General features: G+C 52.9%; 1 protein-coding gene across 1 annotated transcript; it reads right to left on the reverse strand.

Moving 5' to 3' along the window:
* Positions 1–891: 891 nt before the first annotated feature.
* Positions 892–11825, reverse strand: EIF3K (eukaryotic translation initiation factor 3 subunit K). The gene is made up of 8 exons (XM_059904785.1): positions 11672–11825; positions 10666–10764; positions 8198–8318; positions 6832–6906; positions 3971–4037; positions 3793–3870; positions 2139–2264; positions 892–960 (listed from the first exon to the last, which is right to left on the reverse strand). Exons 1-8 carry the CDS (start codon positions 11728–11730, stop codon positions 929–931), a joined length of 657 nt encoding a protein of 218 aa, XP_059760768.1. The 5' UTR covers positions 11731–11825; the 3' UTR covers positions 892–928.
* Positions 11826–12357: the final 532 nt, after the last annotated feature.

Consider the following 12357-nt stretch of genomic DNA (forward strand, 5'->3'; position numbering starts at 1 on the left):
ACCTAAGGTCACTCTGCCAGAATGTCTGGAATACTTTGCAAAATGCGAATAACCAACCCAACTAAGGATCATGTGACGTGTGCTAGGCCTCCTGGCCACTGCAGGCTGGAACTCGGCATGGGGTATGGGGGGAAACGGCCTGGCCTCAAATCCCAAAAAATCTCACCAAACGGAAGAGTGCTGGGGACTAGTTTGCAACATTGGGAACAAACTCTTCTGACCCTGAAATTAACGACTCCAGTTTTCTAAGCGCCAAAAACAGGCCAGGTCCTGATCTGAGAAATTTACTGGCCAGAGCTCACAGAATCCTCATGATTCTGACAAGGGTGCATCATTCTACCCCTTTCACAGATGAGGAAACTGAGGAACAGAAGGCAAGGACACAAAACCGCTTGAGCAAGCAGCCAGAATCCCACCCCCCACCCAGCTCACCCCTCCAGCCACTGCCTCGGGGCCACTAGTGGCTGGATCCGTGAGGGCCAAGGGCAAAGCTGGTGTCTCTCCCTCACCAGGAACCCAGTGGCCACACCTGTTCGCCTAGGTTTTCAGGACAGAAGGGCCCAAGCTAGCCCCAGGTGCAGGGCTGGGCTCCTACATCCCATTCATACCCTCCTCCTTGCTGACTCACTCACAGCCCATTCACACCCTCCTTGCTGACTCACGGCTGCGTGCCCTCCACTTGTGACCTGACAGGTCAGGAAGGTGGTGATGGAGGTCAGTTGCTGGGTTGGGGCGGAGGAGGAGATCAAAGGAAGCTTGGCTGCTGGTGGACGTGGGTGTGGGCAGCCAGAACAGAGGTGGCCCCAGCACAGGGCCATGCGAGGCCTGCTCCCGGTCCCCACCCCGTGGGAGAGGGGCAGAGTCAGGAAGCCAACGAGAAGATAACAGGGCTAAGAAGTCAACAAGTCTTTATTAAACGCCTGCAAAGTTACTGGGAGGAGGCCATGATGCTGGACACACCTGTTGAAAGGGAAGACCAGGGTCAACGTGAGCAGAATGGGAGACGAACCTCCAGCCACCAACCACAGCGCCCATGATGGTTTAGGGGCAGATGATCACAAACCCCCTCAGTCACCATCACAAAGGCAGTAGAGTTAAAAGTCTGGAGTCTCGAACAAGGAGGCCTAGGCTCAAGTCGCGGCTCTGCCCTGTACCGGGGGTGGGGGTGGGGGGCAGGGGTGACCTCAAGCAAGTCACTAAACATCAGTTTCCCACCTGTAAGAACCATCTGCCCTATGGGATTAAATGATGGCCTTAGAACAGTGCCTGTTACTAAGTAGTGTGGCTTGCTATCATCATCACCGTCATAGTGACATTTATTACGTACTGTTTGCAAGACACTCTGAGCACCGAACTTGCATCTCCTCACTGCAGAACCCTTTGCTCCAGTGAGTTCTCTCAGAGAACCCCACCCAGTGGGCACATCTCATTTAGAGTGAGGGTCCACAGCCCCCAAATGTGGAGATGACTGCCCGCTCAATCTTGTTTCTCGATTAAGTAGCAACTTGGTTTGTACTCAGAGGCTACACCGTACCAGTCCGTACCTTTAAAACAGCAGAACCACACTCAAGAGGGCAGGGAGGAGACCCAGGACCTAAGGAAGCAGCCCTTCCCTGTCCCCCGGTTCTCTCTCACTCCAAGACATCCATGCAGCGCAAAGGTGAGAGAGCGTGTGCTAATGGAACGGCAAGTTTGCTCCAGTTGAGCAGCCAGTGGAGTCTGTGTTAGGTAACGTATGCGTGATGGTGACAACAAGGGTAACATTCAGCGAGCTGTGGGACTGGTTCCTTGCTAAGTGGTGCGCATGGATTGTCTCACTTCACACTCACAGCTCCACGAGGTGCCTATCGTGGTGTTGTTCAGTTACTTACAAGGCCCCTCCAGACCCCGGGAAGTCTTACTGAGTGCTTCAGAGCAGGATACAGTACCCAGAATTCCAGGGGAGGACACCCAGCATCCTCTGCCATTCCTCCCTGGGCAGGCAGCCTGGGACCGAAGAGGTCAGGGGAGTCTGGCAGATGCCAATTTCCTGGCCTTGAACCAGAACTTATTTACCGGGGTCCTTTGGGGCCCCAGCCCTGGTCTGTCAAAGGGCACCTCCTCAGGCCTACAGCCTGAGGCCTCAGGCCACCACTCACTGTCAAAGTCGATCTTCTCCACAATGTTCTTGGGCTTAATGCTCTCTTCCTGGCTGCAGATGAAGATCTGGCCCGACTCATCAGTGCTCCAGCCGTACTTGCTCATCCACACCTTTAGCTGGCTGTCTGCAGGGGACACAGCAGCACAGGGGCTTTGCGCACTCTGATCCCACAGCACTGGGGGGCCAAGGTGTCCTCCCCTCCTTCCCTGCCTTCAGCCGACCTGGTCTCCTGCTGCCGGCCCGGTGCTTCTACAGTTCATTCTCCGAACAGCCGCCAGAGGGAGCCTCTTAGCCTTCTCATCCTTCCCATTACAGGGCTTTTGTCTTAGCCTCCTTTCATTGTCTATTTACCTCTCCCAGTTAGAAGCTCGGCTCCTTAGGACAGCAGTGTACTTACTTACCTGCCCTTCCCCACAATCTACATGAAATGGCTTCAAAATTAGGATGTCATCATTACCACTAACAATAAGCTTATGGCACCAGGTTTAAGCATTTCTTTGCAGCTCTTTTTGGCCTTTAGAAAATATGCCTGTAAGTTTGCCCAGCCAGAGAAGTATTCTGTTCCTTGAAATAATTCTTTTCTGCATGACTATTATTCAGCTGTTTCTCTTTACATTCAATTCTAAGGGTTGTTTCATCCCCTTTTGACTTAATTTCACTTTTAAACACGTAAAACATCTATCCGACGTAAAGCACTTAGTATAGTGCCTGACGCAAAGTGCCCACTAAAAGTTAGCTTCCACTGAAAACAAACAAACATCCCACAAAAAACCCACCTGGCTCAAAAGGCAAAACTATCCAAGATGGTACTCAGAGAAATCTCTCCCCCAACCCACCACTCTCCTCCCTGTTCTCACTTTCGGCCCCCAGGGAGTAACCATTTTCCTTAGTTCTTTTATTTTTCCTTCTCGCGTTTCTTTTTGCAAAATGAGCAAATACACACACATTTTTTTTTCTTTTTGGAGGGATCTTTAAAAACATAAATCTGATCATGTCCCTCTCTGCTCAGACCCTCCAGGGGCTCCATCTCACTCAGGGTAAAGGACAAAGTCCTCAGGCAGGAGGCCCCTCAGTATCTGAAGCCCCTCCCACCACCACCTCTCTGCCCTCAGCTCCGCCCCCTCGCTCCCCCTGCTCCAGCCTAGGGCTTCCTGGCTGCTCTGTGAGCACACAGGAGCCCCACATTCGCTCTGCCCTCAGGCTGCCCGCCTCACTCCGCTGAGGTAACCGGTCAGACGCTGCACCTCCTCACCTCCATGTGCCTCCTGTCGCCCCGCCCCTCGCCCGCCCCAGCCCTCTCTAGGGGCTGTCATGCATGAATTCCCACTGGACATGTACATCTTCATCTGTCATCTGTTTTGCCAACTCCACGAGAACGAACCTGAGTCATTCTGTGTTGTTCACTGCCGTGGCCCCAGGGCCTTGAACTCAGAGTAGGCGTTGAATTAATTTACGCAGAATTAATGAATGAATAGCATAGGATCCCCGCCATGGAAGGGAACATTTTATACTAATTCCTTATTCCCTCCCTGGGCCTTCAATAATGACCTGGTGAGGCAGGGGTGGGCCCATCTGAGAAGCTGGCTGAGGCCCACCGCCCTCCTCACTCCCAACCTCCTAAACGGGCACTAGGGACCCAGAGGGGGCCTTACCTGTCAGATCCCCGAGCATCTCGGCCAGCAGCCAGCGATCAATGTGCTGATAAGTAATGCCCACAACATGGCAGATAACTGCGGAAATTAGGGACAAAGATGATGAAGGGCCACCCCCAGAACCCTGCTGCCACTCCCTCCCCCGCAGCAGGGAGCCCAAGCTCAGAGAGGGACTTACATTTTCGGACAGAGTCTTCAAAGCCAGTTATACCTTCCAAGAGGTCCATGTTTTCATCCAGGGCTTGCTGTGAGGGGATTTACAATGTTGAAATAACATTAACATCAATAACGTCAAGAATATTAACACTAAAAAAAAAAAAAAAAAAAAAAGAATATTAACACTGACATTAACAGAAGTGAACACCCCAGCATTCACCCCACATGCCAGCCCTCCTTCTGTGTGCAACCTTATGATGGAACAGTTGCTGGTTTTTTGCCCATTTTATTTTTTTCTCCGGCTGCACCGCGCGGCATGTGGGATCTTAGTTCCCTGACCAGGGATCAAACCCGCACCCCCTGTAGTGGAAGTACAGAGTCTTAACCACTGGACCGCCAGGGAAGTCCCTTGCCCATTTTAGAGATGAGGAAACCAAGGCTCAGAGCAGCTAAGTGATTTGCCCAAAGTCACAGAGCTGGGGTTTGAACCTGGCAGGCAGAAACCACAGTCCCAAGAGAGGAGACAGATACAGATTAGCTTCCTACACTCACCCACCTCCTCTTGGCTCCCATCTCCGAGAAAGGGCAACAGTCCTACCACAGCCCACGAGGCCCCCCAGGATCTGCCCGCCACCTCCTCCCACTCACCCCCTCACTCCAGCCACAGGGGCTCCTCGCTGCCCCTTAGAAGTTCCAGACACCCGCCCACCTCAAGGTCTCTGCGCTGGCTGCCTTGGGGGCTGGAACTCTCCTCCCACACGGCTAGCACCCCTACCTCCTTCAGGCCTCTGCTCAAATGCCACCTTCCCAGCCAGGGCTCCCCCCAACATCAGTGAGAGAAACGAGGAACCCGCAAGGACAACGGGAAGGAGCAGCCGGCGCCGCGGGAGGAAAGCCAGGAGAGCCGCTGTCCCGGGGGCCAAGCGATGCTGGCCTGGCAGCTGAGCCGGGCCTGCGACTTCCTACCGGATCTAGCAATGGGGACGTCACTGTGGGTCTCAACAAGACTGGTTCCACGGCCTGCGCGTGGGTTGGGGGGGCAGAGGCTTGGTCATAAAAGCCTGAATGCACTGAATGGCGTGAGTTCAAGTGAGCAGGGGGAGAAGGGGAGGCCGAGCACAGGCAACCTGGCCCCGGGGCGGGCCGACCGGACAGTCCCGATTCACCTGAGACTGAGGGTTTCCTGGCATGTGAGACTTTCAGCTTGAAAACCAGGAAAGCCCTGGGCAAACTGGGCCAGCCAGCGCCCCAGCCGGGAGCATGGCTGGAAGGGGAGCAGAGGAAGCGGGTGGGAGGCGGAGCTGGTGGGGAGTGTGGAGGTCCAGGGAGCATTCTCTTTTATAGGCTAGAACTCACTGCGGGGTGGACGTGTTCCATGGTGACAGAAACAGTGCGGGAAGGCCAAGTTTGCTGCTATCAGAGACTGGGGTGAACGGCTGGTGTGCTGCTGCTGAGTGGGCGAGGGAAGGGGGTCGGTGCACCGGAGCAGGGGTGCCTGCGACGGGAGGAGGGACAGGTCGCCCACGAAAACAGAAAAGTGCTCCGTCAGCTGCCGGTAGACATGGGGCCAGGGGCAGGAAGTTCTGCTTTGGCTGCTTCTATTTTCCCATGAAATGAGAAGCCCGATCGATCGTTAGCTGAGGTGGGGAGAAACTGGTGGTGATGGGCAGCTGTGAAAGGCCGTCCAGGCGAGGGGGAGGGAAGCAAGGCCCCAGGCCCGGGGGTCTGGGTCGCTTGCTGGGTCTCCTCCAGCCTGGAGCGTCCCCTCAGACACAGGTGTCGGGGGGCGGGGGGAGGAGCGCGCGACTTGCGCTGAAGGAGGAAGCAGCACAGAGGACTGGGGCTGCTGGTCAGGCCCAAGAATGTCGGGTCGGAGACTTGACCTCATGGGGGCGAGCTGGGAAGCGAGGAGGAAGTGGTCCGAGGGTGGAAACGTTTGACATTCATGGGCAGAAGAGGAGGCAGTTACTGGTGAAGACCAGTACAGGCCGGTGGCTCCCAGCCTTAGCCGGTGATCAGAATCACCAAGGATAAGTATTTAAAATCCCTAAGCCTAGACCACACCTGGACCAATTACATCACATTCTGTGAAGGCAGGATTCACGTGTTAGTATTTGTTTTTTTAATTCCGCAGGGGTCCAATGTGCTGAGAATTGGTCTAGGATGTGACTGGGAGTGAGGGGCTCGGGACACAGGGAGGACAAGAAATCCGGAAACTGAGAAGTCAGGGTGGGGGAAGGATCACAGATCTGCCCTTTCAAGTATCTAAGAATAAAGACAGGAGTGGTAAAGAGTGGCAGTGAGCTAAATTCTTCACAAAAATGAGGAGCAGTCATGGGGGGTGGGTGGGGGGTGCTGATACCAACAAAGTGGGGCAGGAAGTGCTAACACAGGCGCTTCAGGGCTGGGGGTGGGGGAGGGGAGATGGGTCTGGGAGTGGCAGTGAGAAGCTAGGAGGCCACCTGGCCTCCCACTTGGGAAGCTGCAGGAGTGGGAGGCCAGGCTCAGTTAGAACAAGAAAAGGGGGGAAGAGTACGTAGAGGATGGAGGACTTTTACTGGAAGAATGTGGGGAGGGGGGGAGGGGGGAGGGAGAGAGGGGGAGAGAGAGGGAGGGGGGAGGGGGAGCGAGCGGGAGAAGGGTAGGGGGGAGAGAGAGCACGTGCCCACACGAGCACGCTCCTGAGCTCTGCGGGCAGAGGAGAGGACCTGGGAGTCCTGGCTCCGGGTGAGGATGACCATTCCATGTGACCACACACACAAAGCTCTGAGCACAGGGCCCACTGCCACGGAGGCAGCCAACAAATGTGCATGGCCGTGACTTTTAGCAGTCTTTTCCGCACGGCCCAGTCACCACCCCGCCCACGGACCCAAGGGAAGTTACCCAGAAGGCCTGGAAGTGGCATGTCTCCAGCAAGTCTCCGAGGTACAAAATCTGCCGGATGGGCCGTTCTTCTTGCTGGGAGGAAGCGTTAAGGGCAAAAGGCCTTGCAGCCCGAGGAGGCTGCTGCTGACCCTAGACCAGCCGCCCACCTTCTGTGCACCGCAGCACGTTCGTAATGGCAAAAGTGAGAAACACCCTAATGACCCAGTGATGGGGACAATTCAACCGTGGCCGCTCCACACACTGAGATCGAGTCACCTCTTATAGAAGTGACATGGAGAAAGCGATGAGACACCCTGTGATAAGAAAAAAGCAAGATGCAGAACGATGTGTGTAACAGCCCACCATTTGGGCGGGGAGGAATATGTGTCTATAAACACCCCTACTTACGTACCTGTAGGGTATCTGTGGAAAGGTAGCCAAGGACTGCAAACAACTGCTGTCTTCGGGGAGGGGAGTAGGTGGCTGTGGGATGGGGAGGGAGGAAGCCTTGGCTTTTTCACTGTACACTTTGTTGTACTTTGAACGGTGGACAACGTGCCTTTTTTAAGCCACCGGAACAGACCTCTGGGGAAGGTGGACAGTCTCTCAGAAGGCAGGTGCTCCCACGGACACAGCTGGCAGAGCAGGTTCAATGAGGAAGACCATTTCTCAGCCCAGCCGCCAGTGAGCAGGCCAGTTCATTGATTTTTCACTCAGTATTTCTTCACTGAAGCCCAGCACTGTGCCAGGCCCTGAGGTTTACATACAATGAAGTTCAGCTGACAATCTAGCTCTTCATGGCTCCTGCCTTTTGCCTGGTGGTCTTTACTCAGCGAGGAAGCCTCATGGGAATCTTTCTAAAGCATAAATCTACCCATATCACTCTGCAGCTTTAAAGCCTCCTACGGCTCCCCAGTGCCCTTTTTGAGTTTGACCAATTCTGTGGCGCAGCTATGCCGAACTCCCTCTACTGCCTCTGTAAAACAGCACTGAGCTCTCTTCCTCCTCCTTTCCCTACAGACTATTCCCTCTGCCTGGATCAGCCTTCCCTACCGCTTCACCTACTTCCTCATCTTCCACATGTTCCCTCCTCCAGTAAGCTCTCCTAGCATCCAGGCAGGTTCAGGTGCCTCTTGCCCTCTAACCCCAAGCCCTGACTATTTCAGGCTGTCACCGACAGGACAGGTCTCGCCCACAGGACTGTGAGCTCCGTGAGGGCAGGGGGCCAGGCCTTCCCCAGCCTCCACGGTGCTCCAGTCCCAGCCAGCACCGGGCCAGGCTCAGAGCTCAGTGTCTGTGGCTGAACTCAGACCACTTCCCCATGAATTCAGCTGGCCTGCCCCGCCCCCTCCCACACACCCAGCCCGGGAAATGGGAAGGATACATGGGCCTGGTCGATCATGCACTTGCACAGCGTGAAGTCGGTGTGGGGCAGGTTGGTGAGGGCCTTTAGCAGGATCTGGGCGGTGACTGTGGTCTGGAAGAAGGCTGGGTTGAACTGGTACCTGAGAAGGGGAACAAGAGACACAGTAGCAGTGTCGTCTCCAGGTCCCTGGGCCTCACCAGGTGCCAGACAGGCTGCCCACTGCTTCGGCCCAGAGTCTGGGAGCTGGACACGCCTGGGCTCCGATCCCTGGCTGTGTGACCTTAACCTCCCTGACCCTACTCTCCTGTTCTGTAGGTGGGGACAGTGAACCCTCACAACCACGCAGTAAGGCAGACAGTGTTGCATGATCCACAAACAAATGAGTACATAAGAGGCAGTCTGCAGTAGTGGTCAAGGCTCTGGAGCCAACTGCCTGGGTTTAAACTTCACTGCTGAGTGACCTTGGACTACTTGTTTTATTTATTTATTTGTTTGTTTGTTTGTTTGGTGGGGACTAGCGGACTACTTATTTTAAATGCTCTGTGCATCGGCTTCCTCCCTTGGAAGAGGGGACAATAACAACCATATCTAGCTCTCAAGGGCAATTGAGCTCACAATTAACTCACATCTAAGTGAGTTAATACACACAAAGCTTACAGCACAGCAGCTGCCACACGGGGAGCACTCACTAAGCAGCAGTTATCACCAATAACCACCCAAACAACCTCACAAATACAAGTGGTGTTATCTCCATTTTATCGATGGCAAAACCGAGGCTATGCAAGCTATAAAAATTACACAGCTGGTAGTATGTCAATAAAGCACTGAGGAGGAAGAACCCAAACGCCCACTAACAGGAGAACAGATAATTAAGACACAGACACACATGGAACACTATACAGCAATGACAACAAACTGCAGCCACACAGAAAAAGGATGGATCTCACAAACCCAGGGCCAAGTGGAAGATGCCAGACGCAGAAGAGCTCCAGCTGTATAATTACACTTATGTCAAGGTCAAAGCAGGCAAACCTGAACTAAGCTAATCAGGACGCGTGTGTATGTGTGTGTGTGCACGCGCACATGCAGTAAATTCACATAAAGCCAGGCCATGAAAGCACACCACGAGAGTGGTTACCAGGGTCAGGGTGCTTGGCACAAAGCATATGGGGCAAAGGACCAGGGGCGTTAGCAACACTCAGTTTTTCAATTTGGATGGTGATTACATAGGTGTTCATTTATAATTGTTTGTTAAACTATACATTCGTTTTATGTACTAGGCTGTATGTGTGTTTTTTTTAAAAGCCATCCCTCCTCCAGTCCCAACTTCTCTAGCTTCCTAGTCTTGCACATTAAGAGAAACCACATCCTATCCAAAATATCAATATATAAAGAGCTCATACAACTCAATACCAACAAAACAAACAACCCTATTAAAAAATGGGCAGAAGACCTGAATAGACATTTTTCCAAAGAAGACATACAGATGGCCAACAGGCACATGAAGAGATGCTCAACATTGCTAATCATCAGGAAAATGCAAATCAAAACCACAATGGGATATCACTTCACACATGTCAAAATGGCTATCATCAAAAAAAACCAAATAACAAAGCATCGGTGAGGATGTGGACAAGAGAGAACTCTCATAGGTTGTTAGTGTGATGTAAATTGGTGCAGTCACTATGGAAAACAGTATGGAGCTTCCCCCCAAAATTAAACATAGAACTACCATATGATCCAGCAATTCCACTCCTGGGTATATATCTGAAGAAAATAAAAACACTAATTCGAAAGATACATGCACCCCAATGTTCATAGCAGCATTATTTACAATAGCCAAGATATGGAAGCAACCTAAGTGTCCATCAACAGATGAATGGATAAAGAAAATGTGGTACATATAAACACATACACACAACGGAATATGACTCATCCATTAAAAAAAAAAAAAAAAAGAATGGAAATTTGCCATTTGCAACAACATGGATGGACCTAGAGGATATCATGCTTAGTGATGTAAGTCAGACAAGGAAAGGCAAATACCATATGTTTTCACTTCTATGTGGAATCTAAAAAATAAAACAAACGAATGAATATAACAAAACAAACAGACTCATAGGTACAGAGAACAAGCTAGTGGTTAACAGAGGGGAGTGTGGGGGGGGAGTGGCAAAATAGGGGAAGATAGGGGATTAAGAGGTACAAACTTCAATGTATAAAATAAATAAGATACAAGGATGTAACGTACAACACAGAGAATATAACCAATATTTTATAATAACTTTAAGTGGAGCATAATCTATAAAAATATCCAAACACTATGTTGTACACCTGAAACTAATACAACATTGTAAATCAACCATACTTCAATTCTGAAAAAGAAAGAGAAGCCACATCCTGCAGGCTACCCCCAACTCCCACCCCACCCAGTGGTGGGCGTACTGGCTACTGGCATGGGGGTGGGAATGGAGGCAGACACTCACAGCTTCAGGACAGCCAGGTTGGCTTCCAGATCATAGGCATTCTCCTTGGCTTGTGTCTCCACATAGCGCTCCAGGGTGGCCAGATTCTCAGGATTGTACCTAGAGTAGAGGAGAAACAAGATGGGTAAGCAAAGAGGAGACAAGAGCTGAGGCCGTCACTCTATGGAACCCGGTGGGGGAGTGGGGGGCACTGTAGCCTGCTCCTCCCTCTTCCTTTCTTCCCTCCCTCTAGATCTGTCACTGGCCATTTGCTCTACCCAAATATTGAATCAGCTCTATAATCTCTACTGAAGCTTATCCACATCCCAGACCTAAGCCTAAGCTCTAAACCCCGTCAGAACCCTGGGGTCTTTTCTAGGATGCCTCCTCAACCTCTCAGCCAACCAGCCCTTGCAGCCTGTATACCTGGCCCCCTGGGCATCTTTGCCACCCACCCCTTCCTTCTGTCCCCAAACCCCACTGTGGTCTAGCCCCATCCTCTCCTGCCTAGCTTCCCTCATCCCAGCCCCGACCAATCTACCTGTGCTTCCCCCATCACCGCTCTGACCACTCCTGGCTATCACTGTCTATTGTCTGGTCTGCCTGGACTCTGAACTAGGAACTGCATGAAAGCATGGCCTTTGGCTGTTTTTGTCACCTCTGGTCCGCAGCATTGCCCAGAACTGACCGAGTAGATTTTAGTAAACATGTGTTCAATGAATGACATGAGGGAAAAAAGGGGGAGCGATAAAGAGGCACTGAGAGACACAGTGAGACTGAGGAACAGAGAGAGGAAACTGAGGGGCTGATAGAGGGAAAGCTGAGGAGCAGAGAGGGCGGGCTTAAGGCAACTAAAGAGGGGGAGACTGAGCGGTAGGCAAGGCTACCTCCTGCCTTTAGGCCTTTACAGTGCTTTCCTTAAACATGTCCCCCAGGATGACTGAAAAATCCCACCCCTTGCCGTCTCCAGAAAACCCTCTCCTCCAACCCTCTTGGCCAGAAGCGCTCCCTCCGACCAGGCTCAGACCTGTCGATCCCCTTGAGCAACTTGCCCACGTTCGCTCTCATCTGCTCGAACATCGCCATGATGCTGTCGCCTCCCACACCACGGCTGCAGCCGAAGTCCCTGCCGGCACTGCGTCCTCGAGAACTGGAAGAGGAAGTGCTGGCGGAAACGGAAACTACGTCTTTGTTTTCTCTCCAGCCCTAGGGGCGATGAAGGTGTGGGGAGGCTCTGGAGGCTGCTGCCACGCTTTCCGGCTGCCACGTGACTTCTTCCCAGCGGCTCAGTTAGCGCGTGCGCATACGCTCTACCCGAGCAGAACCAAAGGCGCGAGAAAAGACCTAGTCTAGCCCAGTGCGCAGGCGCCTCTAAAGGCGAGGAGGCGGGGCTAAGCTCTTCCGGGGCCTCGCGTGTCCAGTTCCAGTCCTTGGGAAGTGCGCGGGAACTCCCAGTGAAGGAGACTGTTTCCTGGCGGCTTGCACCCACGTCGCGTTGCGCGCGGCCGTGAACTCAAAACTGTGTTGGAATGCACGTGTTAGATATTCCTTTTGGGCCGTGGCCAAGTCCCGAGGAATGTGCTCTCTGAGGTCCCCTTTGGCCCAGGCCTCGGCCCCTGAGGCAGGATCCTGAGCTCCTCGCACTCCATCCTAACGCCAGGGGTAGCGGCCCGCAAAGCCGTTGTTCTCTGCCCGGCAGGGGCGGGGTGAGGG

The sequence above is a fragment of the Balaenoptera ricei genome, chromosome 19 (assembly GCF_028023285.1).
Source record: "Balaenoptera ricei isolate mBalRic1 chromosome 19, mBalRic1.hap2, whole genome shotgun sequence".
Classification (NCBI taxonomy): domain Eukaryota; kingdom Metazoa; phylum Chordata; class Mammalia; order Artiodactyla; family Balaenopteridae; genus Balaenoptera; species Balaenoptera ricei.

Coding starts and splice junctions, on each gene's coding strand:
- EIF3K (XM_059904785.1), bottom strand. CDS start 11,730: ATGGCGATGTTCGAGCAGATGAGAGCGAACGTGGGCAAGTTGCTCAAG. Junction 8,319..10,665: donor AACCTGGCTGTCCTGAAGCT/GTGAGTGTCTGC, acceptor TCCCCTTCTCAG/GTACCAGTTCAACCCAGCCT. Junction 2,265..3,792: donor GATGCTCGGGGATCTGACAG/GTAAGGCCCCCT, acceptor TGTCCCCTGCAG/ACAGCCAGCTAAAGGTGTGG.